This window comes from Centroberyx gerrardi, chromosome 16 (assembly GCF_048128805.1).
Source record: "Centroberyx gerrardi isolate f3 chromosome 16, fCenGer3.hap1.cur.20231027, whole genome shotgun sequence".
NCBI lineage: Eukaryota > Metazoa > Chordata > Actinopteri > Beryciformes > Berycidae > Centroberyx > Centroberyx gerrardi.
Genome location: NC_136012.1, coordinates 12,426,927 through 12,446,474, shown reverse-complemented (window position 1 = coordinate 12,446,474; position 19,548 = coordinate 12,426,927). Strand labels below are relative to the sequence as shown.

At 44.6% G+C, this 19,548-nt stretch overlaps 1 protein-coding gene across 3 annotated transcripts; it reads right to left on the bottom strand.

The window, feature by feature from the left end:
- Positions 1-5,513: 5,513 nt before the first annotated feature.
- Positions 5,514-19,536, bottom strand: ctbp1l (C-terminal binding protein 1-like). Of its 3 annotated transcripts, none has more exons than XM_071909729.2 (11): positions 19,473-19,536; positions 18,271-18,327; positions 17,507-17,637; positions 13,797-13,951; positions 13,327-13,471; positions 12,829-13,035; positions 12,315-12,529; positions 10,906-11,036; positions 10,670-10,797; positions 6,263-6,386; positions 5,514-6,071 (listed from the first exon to the last, which is right to left on the bottom strand). In XM_071909729.2, the coding sequence occupies exons 3-11, from the start codon at positions 17,565-17,567 to the stop codon at positions 5,885-5,887; spliced, it is 1,353 nt and encodes a 450-aa protein (XP_071765830.1). In that variant the 5' UTR covers positions 17,568-17,637; positions 18,271-18,327; positions 19,473-19,536; the 3' UTR covers positions 5,514-5,884. The 3 variants fall into 3 exon arrangements, with proteins under 3 accessions (XP_071765830.1, XP_078145295.1, XP_071765831.1); XM_078289169.1 differs by lacking the exon at positions 19,473-19,536 and adding an exon at positions 19,154-19,249; XM_071909730.2 differs by lacking the exons at positions 17,507-17,637; positions 18,271-18,327; positions 19,473-19,536 and adding an exon at positions 16,223-16,258.
- Between the last annotated feature and the right edge of the window lie 12 nt (positions 19,537-19,548).

Below are 19,548 nucleotides of genomic sequence, written 5' to 3'. Positions count from 1 at the left end.
TCTTTCTCCCCATCAAGGCTCAAGCAACTTTTCCTGGTTGATGTCAAACCTTCTCGCATGACCTATGACCCACTTTAGGCTGTTTTTTTTTCCTCTTTTGTGACCCACTCACTAAAACCAATAGATGTTACCCAAGCAGGAAGACCCATTTTACAGAGCAGCTCAGATGCTCATAACCTGCGTCATATAATTGTAGCTACTGACCCGGCATTGCGAGAACCAGCGTGCTGAAGCCCCATTTTACAGGTTTGGCTAGTAGCGAGTTCCCAGATCTGATCAAATCCCTCGAGACCCTTAACCCCTCCTCCCCCCTGACCAGAGTAAACAACCCCCCCCCCCCCAAATAAATATCTGGCCTGCCCAGCATGGGGCCTGACAGGGGGAATGTATTGCACTGGGAGTGGTGGACGGTGCGGTGCGGGTGCTGCACTTTGTTGCACAACGCTCCCCCCCCCCCCCCCCCCCCCCCCCCCCCCCCCCCCGAGTGGGAATTGGGAAGCAATGAGCCGAGGTGTGTGTGAATCATGCCAGTTAAAGTGCTGCTCGCATCCTGGGCCTCCTTCACCTAGACACACACACACACACACACACAGTTATGCAATCTGCTCGTCCATCGCTTGCGCAGAAACTGGCGTGCGCAGTACGTAGCCGCTGCCATCTTGGCAACTTGCTCCCAGTATCTGTGAATGTCAAAACTGTGAATAAGTATAAAGTAACTATCAGTCAAAATCACAGAGGGGGTTCACTTACAGTTCTTCTGCCATAGAGTTTTTGGACGGGTAGAACAAAAGCACATTAACAACTGCAAATGGTTCACAGGGGATATTCTTTGCACCACATGATACAAGATAAACTGTTCCTGAAAAAGAAAGAAGGAACAATAACAGATTCCAAAAAGCACACATCCTGGCCATCCCCACTCGTGGCTGGTTACAAGCCTACATTGACATTTATCTATCCATTTATCCAAGATATTTAACTATGAAGAGAGCTACCTAGTGTTGGTCTGAGGGCTGGAAAATCTTGGGATGCATACTTCAGAGGAAACTCAAATAGGACTCATCTGCATTCAACACTCCTTGCTCCTGAGGGTGCCGGCCTAAAGGCAGCGGGCTCCTAAGGGGGCCTCAAGTGACGGGACTTCAGCTTCCAGTCACTATGCTCTGTTTGGAGAGCAGGCTCCTGGTTATGTGCATGTGGTAGCAATTTCGGGGCCGATATTCTCCCGCCCTCCTCTATGCCCTGTGGGTCTCAGACTACACAGAACCTCACTCCCTTTACACTAAACCTCGTCTGCCCGCTCATCAAGCTGCCGCCATGCGCCCCTCTTGGCACTGCATCACCCCTCGTCCCATATAAAAAAAAAAGGGCAGACAAACAGTGGTTGTAAACAATTTTGTTTATGGCAAAAGCTCTGTAAACATGGCTCCTGTCCTCAGGCTGCTGAGTGTAATCAGTGGGGAGAGAGGCGGGCAATAAACACAGATTGTCACCAATTGACTGACAACTATGCCCTTTATCCAGCAAATCTTATGGAAATCTTACAAAGACATAAACAAAGACACAACGAGGTAAAGGTTCAGTGTGAACTGTGCTGAATACACATCAGGATTCCAGGTAGCAATAGTTGAAAAAGAAAGCAAGATGATATTAAGAAACTCTGGGATATCGACAGCTGAGTGAAAAGACAAAGCTAAGGAGGGAAAAAAGTGACAGACAGCAGACAAGTTGCATTTTATTTTATCAGCCAAAAATGAGAAAAGCAAAAAGGTTAATTTTTTAAGATTTTATTAAAATACGGTGTGGAGTTTACCATCGGAAGTTACCATCACAAACATGATTGTTTCTAATAAAAAAGTAAACAAAACAAAAATAAAGCTTAAGAGCCTAGTTACAGGAGATTTTTTTTCTCTTTTTTTTGTGGTTTTTGCAGTCTGGTGAAAGAAAAAAATCAATTAATTCACAATGAGAGTGAGTGAAAAAAAACAAAAAAACAAAAAAAAAACATGTTCACATGTTGTAAAAATACATTTCCCAATTTTAACATTACACACAGTCACCTTCAAACATTCATTCATTCATTCCTTGTTAGATGGTTAGATGTCAGTGCCAAAGAAAGAAAAGAAAAGAAAAAAAAAAAAAAAAAAAAAAAAAACCCAAAACGTTCAGACCTGTGCACAAAGGGAACGAGGGGGGAGCGGGTCTATAACGCAGGAGGCTGTTCTACATTCTGAGGGTGGAAAACCGGACGAGGGACAGAGATAGAGGGCGACTGCAGGAGGATATGTGTGCATTTGAACCCTGAGAGAGAGAAAAGTGACCAATTCTGACCATAATTTTCCGCTTTTTGACAGACCACACCAGTGTCCGCTGTGCCCCCCCCCCCCAACCCCCCCACACCCCTCCTCACTGGGGCTCTGGCCACACCATGAAAGACGCATTCAGAGCCCCGGAGTGTGTGTGTGTGTGTGTGTGTGTTGTGGGGGAGGGGGGGGTAGGGGTGGATGGTGGCATTCTCACACCCAAGAGTGAAATATCAGCTGTGGCTTTGTGAGCGTATACCCCAGCACTGTGCTTATCTGTTAGCCTACACACATACACACTTGCTGGGCTGACTTGAACTACTTAAAAAAACAACAAAACACCTCTTTCCTGCACAGTTAAGAATTGACGCTGGATTGGTGTGTTTGCAGAGTGAGACAAAAATCAAAAGCAAACTCAAACTAAACACGACTCTTCGCTGACAGGGGAACGAAAGGTGCTTTTGATTTGCTTCCATAGATAGGCCTGTTGGGGTGTGAGGTGCTTTGCGGAGGGGCCTTGATCCTGACGGCCTCGTTTTTCGACTGCGTGCGTCTCCTGACCTCACCTGCTGTGGTCAACTGTATTAAGGCAGTGAGTGGTTCCATGGCGACTTTCTAAAATAGCTACTTTTACAGGGAGAGATAAGGCCCAGAGGATAGCGGCTGGATAGGGCAGCTAGACTAAGATTAAAAAAAGAAAACAAAAACAAAAAAAAAGTCACAAAGTTTCACAGGGAGAGGGATCTCTTATTTTCTCTGAAATGTTTCAGTACAACATGTAGAACACAGAGAGAGCAAATCCATAAAAATGAAAATTCTACAATAAAACAGAATGGTTTTTTATAACAGTGCACTGCTGAACTGAAAAAAAAAAATATCATAGTTATCATCAACAGCAAATTTAAGATTACTATAATGCTCATAATCCAAACTATGGGGGTTATTTTAAAAATATATACTCATCACATGACAGAGGAGCCTAACATCTCTGGACACGGACACGCTCCATGTCGCTCATAGACTCTGGGGAAAAAACTGTACATCACTGGAAACTGACCACGACAAAATGGCAACTTGGGTTTAAACACTGTGGGGGAGAGGCGGGGGAGCAGAGGGGAACAACAAGATGACAAATTATTTAAGCCAATAGCATTTCCCCTAAAAAAATACCTCACATGCACTATAGATAGAGCAGCATGACATTGGGGGGGGAGGGGCTTAAAAAAAACAAAACAGCAACAGCATCTACCTCTAATGTTCTACTAAAGAAAACTAGCAGACCATGACGACCGCCTTTCGTTTTTCCTCATTTTCATTAGCCAGTAAGATGGAGGTCGAAATATGTTAAGATAATCTAGAGTCTGAAGTCAAAATTTATAATCATGGGAAAGCATTGTGCTCATTTTTTCCGCAATGAGGAAAAAAAAAGGTAAAGGCAAACAGATACACATTGGTTTTGAAGCCTGAGAATTCAACAGTGACCTACAGCAAATCTACAAAGATTTAGTCAAATCATTTTATGGGGCGATTCTTTTTGTTGTATCATCAATGCTACAATTTCACAACCCTTCTGGTGAGGAATAGCAAAGAAGTTATCTAGAAAATCTGTACAAAAAAGAAAAGGGTATGCACGGTACATTCAATATCTGTTACTGAGGTACTAGAAAGGTGTTCCCTTGACACCAGGGCAACGGCGTTAAAAGTTACTCCTAGGGACTATTCCTTTGGAAAGACAACAGCTTGTTATCACAACAGGGTGAGGGAACACACACGCACACACACGCACACAAACACGCACGCGCACACGCACGCACACGCACACACACACCACTGTCATTAACAAAGCCAGCATGCAAGAACACTGTCCCCTTGCTCATATAGGGAATCTAAACACTACTCTGTCCCGTCTCGCTTAAAGGGATTGGTGGATGCATACTGGTTCACTGAGCAGATGTGTAGGGTGGGCTATGACAGTGGGAGAGGGCTGGTGGGGTGGAGTGAGTAAAAAACTGAGATCTAAAACAATAAGGCGGTAGTCGATCCCTGGTCACCCATCCCGTTTTCTGAAAGTCGGCAGTGTGTGATCGCGTCAGGGAGGCAAAAATCATGTTCTTCATCACTGTCTCTCCTAAAGCTAAACCTTAAACCGCACATCTGTTTCAGTGAAATGATCCATTGTCTGAACAGGGTATTACTCACTGAATAATGCTGCAGCTCTCTCAGCTCTGAGCATTCAGACAGTGCCCTCTGGTGGCAAGGCCCCTGGTGTGCACCGTGTTGTTTTTCCAGCTAGGAAAGCTGCTGCATTTGATTCCATGTGTGGGCGCTCTGTGTAAAAGACACCTCATACACACACACAATTCTTCAGCCATTTTGCATGAGATGGAAACCCAAGCCTAGGTGCTGTCTGATATGACGCCGTTCTAAGAGATTCTTTCAGGACATGTTAAAGACAAAACAACCCCCGTGGGCCGAAGCACATGTAAATATAAAAACACATCATAGATGTCTGGCCCATGAGTACAGGGTCACAGCAAAAAGGAGTTGAGGGAGGATCTCAGGTGTCACTCCGTCAAAACAGAACGTCAAACAGTTGTCAACTCCCGGCGGGGAGAGACAGGACTCACAGGGGTGAGAGCTGACTGACTGTGATCAGAAGAAGGATGAGCTGAGGAGACACAACATGCTTTAATGGGCTGAGGGAGCTCAAAACTGACAGCATTATGGATCCCTATGCTGGGCAAGCAGACAACGGTACCAGGGAGAGGTCAGGGAGAGATGGGGGTGGGGGTGGGGGGGGGGGGAATAAAAAAAGTAAAAACAAAAAAATTTGGGCTGGGGTTAGTCAGATGCCTGGTGGGGAGGACAGGATGTACTGTCTGTGATTCTGTCTTGTTTACTTTTGTACATGTTTTTCCCCACCACGAGAAAGGTGGAGGTGAGAGGAAAAAGAAGCGAAGAAGAAGAGAGCAGTAACATCAGCCATTAATGTACATAGGGGGGCTTCAACCTTCCTGCCTCTGCGCCTCGACCGGTCAGAGTCAGAGCAGGACGGCAGGGGGAGGCTTACTGCAAAGCCTCATCAGAAATGCTATTTTTACAAACAAACAAAAAAAACAATAACACCTAGAACCATAACAGATCAACTTTCCATTAAAACAAAAACAGCCAACTAAGGAAATAAACCAATCCAATTATTGAATCCTTGAGAAGAGAGTTATTGCTGACGTTGTGGGGGACTGAAGGGGGGGGGGAGGGGTTGGGAGGGGACGGGGACGGGGTGGGGTGGGTGGGGCGCTGGTTGGGCACGAGGGAGGATGGAGGGATTTGAGTGTTCCGGGGTTTCTGGCAGTGGCAGGGGTGTGGATGGGGGGGGGGGGGGGGGTAGCTGTGGATAGGTCACTCCTGGGCTGGTTATGTGATCTGAGAAACTGGACTGTGTAGATCCACATCAGGTCAAACTGGTGCTGCCAATGTCAATGTACTGGAGGGTGGGAGCTGTGTCTGATGCCGGGAGGGGGGCCGGGGGTGTGGGTTGGTTTCCAGGGGTGACGGAATGTGTTGGCGGCAGCGGGGGGGGGCTATTGGTCGGAGGGGATGTCTCTGTCGGCCTCGGCCTTGGTGGGCTGCCCCGGGGAGGGGGCGTGGGGGGGGTGAGAGACAGGGGCGATGCCATGTGCCAGGGACCCCGTCACCAGGCCTTCAATCCCTGCAGCAGCCCCTGGGAGACCCCCTGCTGCTGCAACGCTGATCAGACCTGCAGGAAATCTGAAAGAAAGAGGCAAAGAAATCATATATGGCTGCCCAGTCAAAACCTGTTAAAAGAACCTGGTGCAATCTGCTCAGCCTTTACAGTTTATGGCATTAATTGTATTACAAACATGGCATCTAAAGCCATCAGCTACGACCCCCGTAACCCAGTCTAGTCTCTGTCCTTTCAGTTATTTCTCTCCTCTCACCTGTAAGCGGCGGTGGCTCCGTTGAGTTCTGGGTGAACCGTGGCTGCTTCCATGCTGGGCCACTGAGAAGCTGCCATCAGATACTCCTTATTCACACAGTTCTTCAGACTGTCGGGGATACGGCCTAGAGCGGGAAAAACAGAGTATTAACACTCTGAAGAGGTTTTCCCAATGCAAGACTGTATTAATGCTACTGGACTACATCCTTTTTATGGACTGCCTGATTATGTGGTTTTTTGGTTTATTTGGTTTCCTTTAGATTATTTGCAAATATAAAATGATAAAACAAAGAAAAAAATCTAAAGTTTTTGCAGGGCAGATAAAACACACATAAGCCCCTCTCGAATTGGCTTTACATTATTATATTTTAAGAGTAAAGATTGTAAGTTAATGAAGTCAAGTAAGTGACAGGATGTGTTCCAGACCTCCAACCATGGAGAAAGTTTTGGCGTACCATCTCCAGTGTGCACCTGTAGTGCGTGCTGAAATTTTTGGATCTAATGTATGTGTGTGCTGCAAAAATAGCAAACACAACATTTTTTGATAAATTATGTATTTATTGAGCCCTCATACCTAAATTCTGACATGTACCTGAAATAATTATTGAACCATATACAGTAACTCAACTCAACATAAACTAGCGGTAAAAATAATGAACAAATAAAAGTAAACAGATGATATGACTACTACAGCATTTTGTACTAGGGATGTCCCGATCTAATTTATTTTAATCTCTATTCCCTAATGTTTGCTGCTTGGACACAGACTGAGCTTGTGGTACTCCTTTGAATGGCGTTTCTTCAACTGCCTGATTAAATTAGTAGTATTACAATTAGCTCTGCTGCTGCCACCCATCGTAACACTTGTATTGAAAACATTACAATTTGCTGTTTGACTGCTTTCGGTCTCCAATTTAAAGCAATTCCAGACCGCAGACAGGACTGCTACCCAGCTGCTTTCAAACCATGCGCCGCACTGCTGTAAGCGGTGGACGACGCTTGTTTACGGCAAATATTTTTGTCGTCTATTTGCATAAATGGATCGTATGGAGAAAATGAAATAATTTTATAAATAAATGAACAAATAAATAAATGGATCAGAGGTTGAGCGACCGACATGTAGCTGATACCGATACATACATACTGGATATCGGATCGGTGCATCCCTACCTTGTACCAAAAAGTTGGTGAACAAATTGAATGTTAACCTAAATCGGGCTAGGATGACAAAAGGTTTTACATGAATAAAAAAGCAATTCCAATGGTTTTACAGAAGCATGTTAAAAACTAATGAAGGTGGTATGATGAGGCTTGAAATGACAAGGAGCAGAATCAGGAGCTAAGGCAGGAGGTATTGAGGGAATAAAGAGGTCAGGGCTACCAGCCAAGTTAAAGTTGTGGTGCCTGCAATTCGGCCTGTTTCCTTGGCTAATGTGGCTCTTGACAGCATATGAGATACCAATATCAAAAAGGTAGAAAAATCGGAGAGGTTGGTTAGCTCGTACGTCAAGAAATGGCTCGTGGTACCATGGTGTCTAGTAGTATGGATCCGTATGGGAAAGGGATTTTAGAACTATCCATATCTGGCCTAACACACAAGTTCAAACATGCAAAAGTAAGACTGGAGATGACGCTGACAGAGCCTAAAGGCATATCCTCCTAGTTAAAACGTAGCACCTACTGAATGAGCAGGGTGAAAACAGAGCCCAAGAGAAGCAGTTCAGCAGGCACAGTCAGCGCTCAGGTTTAGGGATGTTATAGGACAGGTGCAACACAGGCGGTGAGGTATAGGGCTAGGCTTACGGCCTTTATGAGCCCCTTTCACACATGAAACCCATAAAATTGGTGTTTTAATTTTTCCAGTAAAGGTAGCAGTTTCTCTTGTTCACACAAGACGTGCCTTTCTGCTTTTTAAAACATAATGCTACCATTCACACAATACTAGCGTCCTAATGTTGTGCGTGCTTGTGCCGTTAATGTTACAGCATCGTTCACACATATGGTCGATACAGAGCTTTACAGGTAACGTTACAAAGTCTTGAGCAGTGAAATTGGCAGAACTGATTTACTGGCATTTCAACACCGGCTCCTTTTCACACATGACCGTGCCCTTACATTTACAGAACAGGCTGCATGTGTGAAAGGCGCTATGGAGTAGGGCAACTGTGTTGGGGAAACACATCAGCAGGAGGAAGTGGCAAGGTGTGCAAAGGATGTCTCTCAGGCAAAAGCAGGATCAGGGATGAATTGGGAAAGTGTAGAGAAGACTTTACTTGACTGGAAGGAGCGGAGGGGTATTGAAGCAAACCAAATTAGATTCATTATAGATACAACCTTTGATGTGCTACCATCTCCCCAAGATCTCAGTCAATGGGAAGGTGAGGACCCTGCCAGTCCCTTACGTTCAGGCATAGCTACTCTTAGACTTACTTTGTGAGGATGGAAAACAAGTCTTTCCCAAAGACAATACAGCTGGGGACATAACCAAGTGCGGAATTGTGTCGCAGCAGCAATTGAGAGCAAATGTTTGCTGATACAATTCAGTTTCGTATTTGCCAAGTGGGCCGTTTCAAGCCAGCACGGTCAGCCATCCCATTAGCCAATTGTTGTTGAGACCAACAATGTGCTTAGAAATTATTAGGCAAAGTTGGGAACTAAGGAAAAACCTAGAACCCTTGGAAGCCTAAGTTTAGGTACAGGGTAGGATAGGTGACTGTAGCTGTGTTTAGCGTTTAAAAACTAAAACGTCTGTGATGGGAGGTGGCCACATGATAACTCCCATTGGCATACCCGCATTCACATACTAAACCCCGTAAGATTTAGAATAGGTGGTTGTGAATGGTGCTGCCTGATAGTCCTGTAGATTTGTGACACCGTAGCCTGATATCCGCTACGGTCTCCATCTGTAGGTCAGTACATCATTCTTTTAACATCTGAATTGGGCTTCTGTATGGCTGCTCAACCTGGATTATAACACATGGGATTATAACATTAAATCCTGCGTATTGGCAAATATTAAACCATTTGTACCCCCCCCCCCCCCCCTCCCTAACACAATGCTGACACAAAGTATGATGGCAGTTGGCCAGTTTTACTAAACTGAGACTAGCACAGAGTTCAGGTGACAGTTGCACTTGTGTTCTACAGCCTCCTAAGTAGCAGACTGAGCTATTTTAAGCAAGGTGTCACTATAACTCGGCTGTCTTTTTCCTGCAGGTACGGTTTCTTCACTCTCTTATCTGAATCTGATATGATTCGCTACTCTCACATCTACTCTAACTACGGCTAGGTGGCTGCAGGAATGACTATGACTTACTGTGCATTAGTTTAGGGGTCTAGCCTATTATCCTCATACTTGAAAAAACAAGCAACACTTGTATTCACAACATAGCTAATATTAGCTATCTGTGGCACACTGTCAAGGACGTTTACCCACCTATAGTCACTGGAGCACAGCTAAGTTCAGCTAACAAGTGCATTTAACAATGTTGTTTGGAAGATGGCTTCATCATGCGAGCCAGTGGCACACTAACTACAACGACATTTCATTGATTAAGCGCCTAACACTTCAAATCTTATGTTTCCTTTCATGTTAACTTATGAGTGATCTGACAATTTCAACTTTCTGTGTTTACTTTAGCATAGCTGAAGATCAGCAGTGAGAAAGCAGGAAAACCAGCCAGTGAGAGAGAGGGTGAGAAGGGGGTTGATTGTAAGCAGAGGAGGAGGGATGGAAGAGGTAGATACAAAAGTCAAGAGTACCTATTAGGGAAAATTATAATAAACTATTGTCAATCACCCCACCTTCAGCGTACTTTGAAATCAAAATGCGGAGCCGTTACGCAAATGTGTACAGGTTGACAGGTCTGGGTATCACCACCTCCATTCTAGGGAGATTCCTGGTCTGTATGTGTGTGTGTGTGTGTGTGTGTGTGCAAACAATTCCAGTTTCAAATAACTAGGCTTGTGGAGATCAGAAGGTGACACTGAAAACAAAAGTTACTGAAAAGAAAATTCAGTCTTTCAAATTTTCAGTGTTTCTCCCTCAATTTTTCCCATCTATCTTGCCTTTCTCTCGTTTAGTATGAGCAAAACTATTTGTTAATGTTTTTGATCATCATGTTTGCCCTCATGTCATAATGTGAGTGAGAGCACACTGGAATACAAAGCTGAACAATAAATACAGCCGTCAGTGACAAAAAGTGAAACTGTAAAGGCTAAATGTTAAAACCACATCGCTCATCTAGACATAATGGAAAAGCACGTAGGCTACATGTGTTCACAGGTACCGCATGAGAAACAGCTGTCAGGGGTGTCCGTTTTGCTGCAATCCCTTTCTGTTTTTGGACTAGTCATTTAGTTTCACTGATGAAACTTTGCATCCCTGGTGTGTGTGGGTTCGTCTTACCGGTGATGGCGCGGCGCACCTCTCTGGCTGCCTCCTCGCGAGCCTCCACAGAGGCCTGCTCACTGTACCAAGATGTGTGCGGGGTACAGATCAGGTTGGGGGCATCCTTCAGAGGGCCTGTTGAAAAACTAGAAAAGGAGGGGAAGAGGATATTAAAGAAAGCAGTAATGAGGATGTGTACCGTGCAGGTCTGTGGGTGCACGTGGGCCAGCGTGGCTCTGCTGTGTCTGGGTTACCTGAAGGGCTCCGTCTCGTGGACGTCCAGGGCGGCCCCTCGTATCCGGCCCTCCTTCAGGGCCTGAGCCAACGCTTTCTCGTCCACTAGACCCCCTCTTGATGTGTTCACCAGAAAGGCCCCCTGACGCATCTGCAGCACAGAGTTAACAGTTATATTAAATAGGGATGGGACAATATATCGAAATTCAATATACCGCAATACAAAAATGTGACAACACATATCGTGAGGCAGAAAAACAAACGCCAATATTAGCTACATACAAACATAATTCTGCACAGTCAGACTTTGTTGTCATTGAACCTTTATTTATTACATTGTATTGAATTGTGAACCCCATATCGCGTATCAAATCGTATTGTGAGATAAGCATATCGTCCCATCCCTAACATTAAACTGTATGGAGAGGGTATGGGGCTTTGTACATTATGAAACATAAACCAATGTTTCTCACAGGCTGGCAGTTTGAGAAATGTTCTTTATTCCTCTATTCAAATAATGATGAACTTGACCGCCCATCACTTGTTCAACAGACATTTTAAATCACAGTATTCAACTTTCAGTTGTGTTTATTTATTATTCATTTAAATTTGCTATATTTTGGCTGCAGTTATGTTGACATTTGGTTGAGCTCTTTGTTCAGGCACTAGCCTCAACTGCAGCTAAAGGGTCCACCCCAGCTTGCAGGAAGAAAAAAAAAACACTCTTGACAAGATTTCAAGGCGACAGACAGGGCAGCCAGAGTGCTGGGAGTGCTTCTATTATAGTAATACATAGGAAAATAAATTCTTTGATTCTCTATGCAACATTTTTTTGATAGATGTGTACTTTCTGTCCCCATAAAACTGTGTCCCTTTGCTGTTAATTATGTTGTCTTGAAATATTTACAAATCCTCTATCTCACAAAGAAAGTAGCGGAAGGACAGGAGATAATATCTTTTTTTCCCTTGCATTTAATGAATTCATATGCATTATAGTGCAGTCATTAGCTGAGTTTCCATCAAAGTATTTTTATGAGAATTATGATCCATCACATTAGAAAGGCTGAATGGAAATAGTGCAATTTGATAAAGTTTCTGTAATATTGCAAAGGTTCTTATGCTCACTTGAGGCGGAAACCATCTTTGTCAATAAAGAAATTATGCAATAAGCAGCAATGGAAACACAATTGTTGAATAAATAATTATCTAGTATAGAGACCTTTTCCATTTTCCTTGTGGAAGCATTTTCTGACATAGCTACAGTCGTGAAGTTCATCAACCCAGTTGATGGAAACACATAATTTGCATGTTATGTTTACTCAACATTTCAAAAGTTTATCTGGTGACTGGATGGAAACATAGCTATTGACAAGCAATTAGGCTTGAGAGAAGCGGGTGTTATGTCTATTGGACAGCGCGTCCTCCTCACCTGTTTGATGGTGAAGTCATTAATGAGGTGGTGGTTGTGCTCGTTGAGGCTGCAGTGCAGGGAGACGCAGTCGGAGTGGATGAGCAGGTCTTGCAGGGTGGCCATGCGCTGCAGGCCCAGTGAGCGCTCCACACCGTCGGGCAAGTAGGGGTCATAGAAGATCACGCCGAAACCGAAGGCCTTGGCCCGCAGAGCCACGGCTTGGCCAACACGCCCTGGAAGGCCAAGGGAGAGGTTAGGGTTAACAACAGCCACCGTGGTGCCCGAGCTGGAGCCAACCAGCATCACCCATTCACTGAAGCATAAAAACCACACAGGCCCTCCAGCATATTGCTTGTCAGACCATCATCTTTCAGCTTGGATTAAGCGCACCAATCGCTGATTCCCTAAAGCACTTTAGCACAAAATTCATCTTTGTTCTATTACAAGTCAATAAGACACTATTGGAACACCTAGCTGTATGTTCCTCTGCAAAGCTAGAGACTAGCCGCCCACATCCACACCCTCCACTCACCCAGGCCGATGATGCCCAACGTCTCGCCCCGGATGCGGGCAGCACCGCCGGCCACCTCCCTGATCTGCTCCACACTGGAGGCACGGGTTCCCTCCCTGAGGGCCTGGTGCATCCAGGTGACCCGCCTGTACAGGTTGAGGATCAGACACAGCGAAGTGTCGGCTGTCTCCTCCACCGAGGAGGCCGGCACGTTACAGACAGCAATGCCTGGATGAAACAGTGGACAAGAGGAGAGAAAGATGAGCCTCAAATGGCAAGACAGCAGAAAATCTAATTTGAAGATTGCTGCAGATTGAGCCATAGTGCCACTCAGAAACTGCAAGATCTGTTGCGTGATATACAATATATATATGAAACTGTGAATCACTCTGTGTGTGCATAGATGATATTCTGTGTTTGCATATAGTTGATCTTTTTGTGGATCAAAGTACCAATGAATGTATGTGTCCTCCCCTGTGTGTGTATGTCTGGTTATATTTTAAAGTCCCGTCGCCTCACCCAGCTCGGCAGCTGCTTTGATGTCGACGTTGTCGAAGCCGGAGCCAATCCTGACGATGACGCGCAGGCCTTTGAACTTGTCCAGGTCGTCTCTGGACAGAGTGATGGTGTGGTACAGCAGGGCACCCACTGCCTCATTCAGCACCTACACACAAACATTTTAAAAACTTAATTTGAATGTCCATCACATTAAATTACACTTGACTTATGATTTAAATATTACAGTGGTTCCACAAAGGCCAAGGGCATTTACAGATTCAAGATCGTTTGTCTAACCCATTCAGCCTTGCTAACTATTCCTGCAAAACAGTAAGACGTAGAGGAGACAATTCTGCTGGACAGAATTTTGCTAGTTTTTTGGGCTTGTACACCGTGTAGCGATTCCATTGGTTTTTGGAAACAAAAACCTCTGTCTAGAGAATGAAGAAGGTAGCGAATGGTCAGGTGTAGTGTGAGTGCATCTTCCGTACCTTCTCATGAATCTCTTGCGTGGACTGGGCATCGCAGAAGGCCACTGTGGCCACGTCTTTGAGGATGGGCATTTCCACAGTGCAGTCGCGCCCGTCCAACAGTGCCACAAGGGGCCGCGGGTGCATCGGCCCGTTCAGGATAGGGGGGCGAATACCTGGGTCAAGGAGGAAGAAACGTGGTGGTAGTTACATGTGTGCAATTACAAGAGATGCAAGTAGTCACTGTCCAAATCCAAAAGTTTACAACGTCTAATTCTCATAAATAAGAGACATCCAAAACATGTTACAAGGCAAATGAACACAGACATGCTAACATTCAGAAGCTTTTCTTTACTCCTACAGCTAGTACCAGCCACTTGTATTTCAGAACCAATAAGGTTAGGCTAGAGGTTAGTGACTCAACACTCTGCTGTCCCTCTTTGTCTGGACTACCCAATGCAATGCGAGTCATCATGTCTCACCCTCACACAAAATCCCCCCCCCCCGTGCACACACAACTAAAGTTAACAGGCCTTGCCACCATACTCCTTGGACAATAATAACTCAAACTCTCATGACTCTCTTTAGTCAAAGCCCTCATCTCCACCAGCACCCTGAGGGAACTATCAGAATGATGTGTGTGAGTGTGTGTACCCACCGAAGGTGTGTGTTCTATGGTTACATAAGTAATGTGTAACTGAATCTGCGATGGGGCATGGGGGCTTCCGGGCTCCTGGCCTATCCAGTGTTCATAGGCACTCATCGGCTCCGCTACCATTCAGGAATGCACATACACTTTGTCTGGCCTTTATTGATCCATCTGCCTCCTGCTCATATACTCAAAGACTCGTCATAAGAGGAGGCTTACCTTCTGATCGATCAAAGAGGGCTATTTTGCTCAATCTTTAAGTGCTAGGTCCAGGAAGGCGAACTGCCTACTGTATGAGACGAGCGCACACAGAAAGGAGGGGGCTGGGGTGGGGTGGGGGGTAGGAGAGGTGGTGGAGTGTGACGGTTGGGGGAGGGGTGGAGAAAACTGCAGGGTCTCAGAGAGGAGGTGGTGGGGGTTCATGAGGGGGTCTGAGTCATGACCTAAATTCTCCTGTCTGGAAGAGTGCCCCCCCCCCCCCCAATTCACTGGTTCTCCTCTTTCCCCAAATACATACATATACACACACACACACACACACACACACACCTCGCTAGCTAATCACATCTATACATACAGCCCATGTGCACAGAGGCCATTTGCTATTATGCCTACTAACGTAATGCTGCTTTTCAAATACAAAGACATATCATGGCTGTAAATGAATGTCACATCTCTGCCAATATTAGTGGTAAACTATGGGAAAATTAACAGTACATTCAAGACAACCGCTGATCATATAAGCAAATCCTTTTTAGACCTCCTCTGCTTTCTGCCTTCCTCTCACCAGCTCTTGGTTTGGACCAACCCACACATGCAGCAGTACACACACTATCCTGTCCCCCCTGCATGACAGGTGTGTGTGTCCCAGGGTGGGGGAGAGTGTCTAGCTGGAACATTTACTTGGACAGAGGGCAGGAGGTAATGGTGAGACTGCGGAGGAGGGTCGGGAGCTGGTAGCAAAGGGTGGAAAACAAATATTTGTGAACACTTCCTCTGACGTCTGAGTATTTCCCAACGCACGCATGCAATACACAGAGAAAAAAAAAGAAAAAAGAAAAAAGAAAAACATTCACACCAAATCGTAAAGCCTGGTACCCTCACGCAAATGCACAACCTATTGCACTCCATTTACCAGTGTGACTCACATCCAGCTGCACAAGGCTCAAGAGCGCTAACAAGCCTACTGCGACCCACTGCAACCATGGAGCCTCGCTGTAATAACTGACACCATGTAGAAAACCCAAAGGGATTCATCACACAATATCCAACAAAGACCCCCTTCTGAAAAAAGTGCTCTGGAAATATACAAGTAGGCCTAGACGCACGCACACATACAGAGTAATTTGAGTAAAGGACACTGGCATACTCGAGGCCTACGAAGCGAAAGCATGGCCGCACACACAATACAATTCATTCAGTGATTCATTCATTCTCCCTCCCTCTCACTCGCTCTTTCTTTCCCTCGATCCCTCCTCCTTTCTCTCTCCTCGCTCCCTCTGGCTGCAGTTGGAGGAGTGAGAGAGAGCAGAGAGGGAGAGGTGAGGGGGGAGGGGCAGGGCATGATGATAATGCAGCAAGCAGCAGTACTCCACCCAGACACAGCCAGACACACACACACACACACGGTTATTCAATTCCTTTTTAACGGCTACGACAACACAAATACGCGCCAAGCAGAAAAGGGAAACTGCACATACATGGCTGCACCACACCCAAACCCTAGATCTCCCCCCTAGTTCACAAGCATGGCTTCAAACACACATTTAAAAAAAAACACACGAGCACCGGGCCTAACCTTGCATTATGAAGTCTGTCAGCCTTTCTTCCTCTCTCTCTCTCTCACTCTCTCGCCTTGCTCTCCCTCTATCGTTCTTTTTTTCCTCCCTCTCTCTGTCAGACTGTTCTTGGCTGGCTGGATCCCAGCTGTCATCCACACCCAGCCCCTCCCCCACGGCCGGCCTCCAATCAGAGGCGGCTCCATTGAGGGCCAGCCAACCAGCACTAACCTCATTAGCATAGCCAGGCTGCGGCCGAGGGCGGTTTGGCTGTTGTCGTTTTTTAAAGAGACAGCTGGCCCGTTTCCCTGTAGCCGCGGCCACGACCCTTCACCTCGTCCTCTCCCTCTCGCCTGTCTCCAGAGACTCTCCCAGACTGTTCCCTCCATTTTAGTTCACCATTATGTCTGATCTCCATCGCATACTCTCCACTCCCCAGGAGCTCCAAATACTATAATACTAGAGTTTTCTAGAAAAGTCAGACACCTTCATTGGACCATCCATGACCTTTTATACTTGCTGGGCTATATTAAGTGAAATTATTTTTTGTGTTATATTCAATTTCAAATCTACTGCAAAGCCTTAATCCTCTCAACAGCTGGCTAGGCAGGAATTTCTACTTAATTTAAAAAACAATTAATTCTTACATCCCTTGTATACTGATATCCTTTTAGCAAACAGCAACCCCCTCCATTCTCACATGAACTGAGAGGAAGGAAATACAATTAAGAGTCAGCACTTTAACCAGTCGCTTCACAATACCCCTTCAGGTACAGAACACTGTAGACACGTATTACACAAACCAATATTATGTAATCATCCTAAAACAAAAGAAAGCTCCCCCAAAACACTGCATTCCTAAAAGGCCAGTAATAATATATTCAAAGCAACATAACTGTACAAGCATAATCAAGTCTGTAACATGGGGCTTACAACACCTGGTTTCAAAGAGCGCACAACCATTAGAGAATATTTTCTAGTATAAATGGGCAGAATCTAGTTTTGAATCTTACTTTGGTCTACTAGGGCTGAAGGTTGCAGGCTATAGCTAAAAATGAAGTGACTTTCTTCATGTTGACATTGCTGAGGGTATATCTTTTTGAAGTCAGGTGTGAAAAATTATTTTTCACTAGTATAATAAGCCATGGCTATCTGGCTATACAGGTAAGATGACTTAGGCATAAAACATTACAATAAAATTTAAATTAAATTATTTACATTAAAATGATATAATATAGCTTATAAATGCATCCGCCCAGTACCATACTCCTTTCTTTTGTGTATGAGTAGGTTTGAAATCTCACCCTCACAGATGCGGTCCAGTCTCTGCCGCTTGACTTGTTTGTGTTTGTCCATCAGAGCCATAGACTAAGCAGTCTGAACCTGGGACAGAAGAAACGAACAGATCCAAGTGCTAGGGAGCCCTCAGTTACACCTGCAAACACAAATGGATGACAGTCAGTAAAGATACAAATTCCATTTATACTTTTACATTTCCTAGCGTAACTGACCTAATGACTTATGTTCTGGAGAAAAAAATATCAAAACTGGTAGACAGGAAAAAGGTACCTAATAGAATGTACGTTATGGCATTGACTTTTGTGTGCATAAAATTAGCAATAACTGAATGTTGGCAATTGGTCTCAGAACCTTATGTATCAGAACCTAATGAACGGCAATGCATTAGCATCACCATTCATGACAAGCATGTCTCAAAGGACTTTACAAAGAATGAACCTATCTAAAACTTACTAATCAACAATCAATCGCAAAACAAAATGATGCAGTACAGCATGCAACAAAATACAACACAAGGAAACAAAGCACAAGACAAAATATCATGTTGAAAAGACATAACAAACCTACCTAACATGCCCAGTTGAATAATCTCACATGCAACTATTTAAGTAGGATAATAACGGCTAATAACAACTTGAATCAAGACTCGACAGCAAATCACTGATAATTTTGAATGGAAAAAGACACTTCATGTTAATCAAAACGACTATGTGGGCTTCCACTATTTCTCTCTATGTGTATTAATGGTCATACATATTTTGAAACTCACCAGCAGAACAATTCCGTTTGTGCCTTTGTGCCAATCAGGTTGACAACTCTGTTTACACTGTAAACAAGGAAAAAGTATACTGCCTTTAAAAATATAAGACGACAATATCATACAGTTGATAACATTGCAGGAGGCTCTTTGGCACACAAAACACCATCCCAACTCACGTTTGCAAGCTTGTACACACAGCAGTGAGGATTGACTGTAAAATGTCGTGTTTGTTAATATATGCTTAGTTTAGTGACAAGTTTAGCCAATAATTTGTTGTCATAAGCGTGAGCAGGTTAGCTACTGAAGCTCAAATACTTTTGCAAACTCTTTCTCTACCAATAAAACCGGTAGCTAGCCATGCTTTACTACAGTTAATGTTACAGTTAAAAACAGTAATATTTCAACAGCACAGTGTATCGAATCACCTTTGCTACGTGTAGCGTAATCGACGGTATAATTGACTAATTTCAACAGTAATTTGAAGGTAAAATCCCAATCATGAAGGGAGCCGCTAGCTAGCAACTTATGCTAGTTACCGTTAACTAGCTACAAAACTCGCTAATGCTAACCCGTTCTTTAGCCACAAGAATCACAAGGCTTGCAGTGGCTTTTGGATAACATTTGTCTCTTTCATGCAGATATTCCAAAGTAGTGTGCAAAATGATGTTTAGCTCACGTTAGGCCATAAAACTATCACACCTAGCGTATAACTTCTGAGTTGTTTTAACTTCTAAATTGCCAAGCGAGCTAACGTTACATAGCTAGGTAGCTAGCCAATGTTAACGTTGGCTACCCAAACACAAACACTGTTGCGGTTTGTAACGTAAGGAACAAATTCAAGAAAACATCAAATTCTTCCGAAACCTCAGCCAAATACAAACAACCAACCCACGATTATTTAGCTGGCTAGCAAAGGTGTCAATTTTGATCATATCCATACAACTATGGAGACGTTTGCATCATTGCTAACGTTAGCTAGCCACCGCCGTTAACTAGCGTGCCGCTGCGTGTGTGGGAGATGCAGGCGGAGGGGGAGCCCATTTCGTCCGATTTGTTATCAGCGAGTGGCGCTACAATGTGAATATGTGACATAGAAGCTACCAGATTAGCTTAATTCTACAGGGAAACATGGATCGCCCGCATAATTAAATTAAAGTGGCAACATTCCCTACCCCAGTGACTGAATCGTGCAAAAATGGTGGATTATTTACCCCGATTAAACTCTTTCAGGAGTGCTGAGACAGTGTGCGTGCGTCGGTGGTGTTCCCTCTCTCCCGATCGCCATGA

Excerpts from the sequence above, each read along its gene's own strand:
- ctbp1l (XM_071909729.2), bottom strand. The coding sequence starts at position 17,567 with ATGGCTCTGATGGACAAACACAAACAAGTCAAGCGGCAGAGACTGGAC. Across the intron at positions 13,036-13,326 it reads CAAAGCAGCTGCCGAGCTGG|GCATTGCTGTCTGTAACGTG; the intron begins GTGAGGCGACGG and ends TGTTTCATCCAG. Across the intron at positions 10,798-10,905 it reads CACGAGACGGAGCCCTTCAG|TTTTTCAACAGGCCCTCTGA; the intron begins GTAACCCAGACA and ends CTCCTTTTCTAG.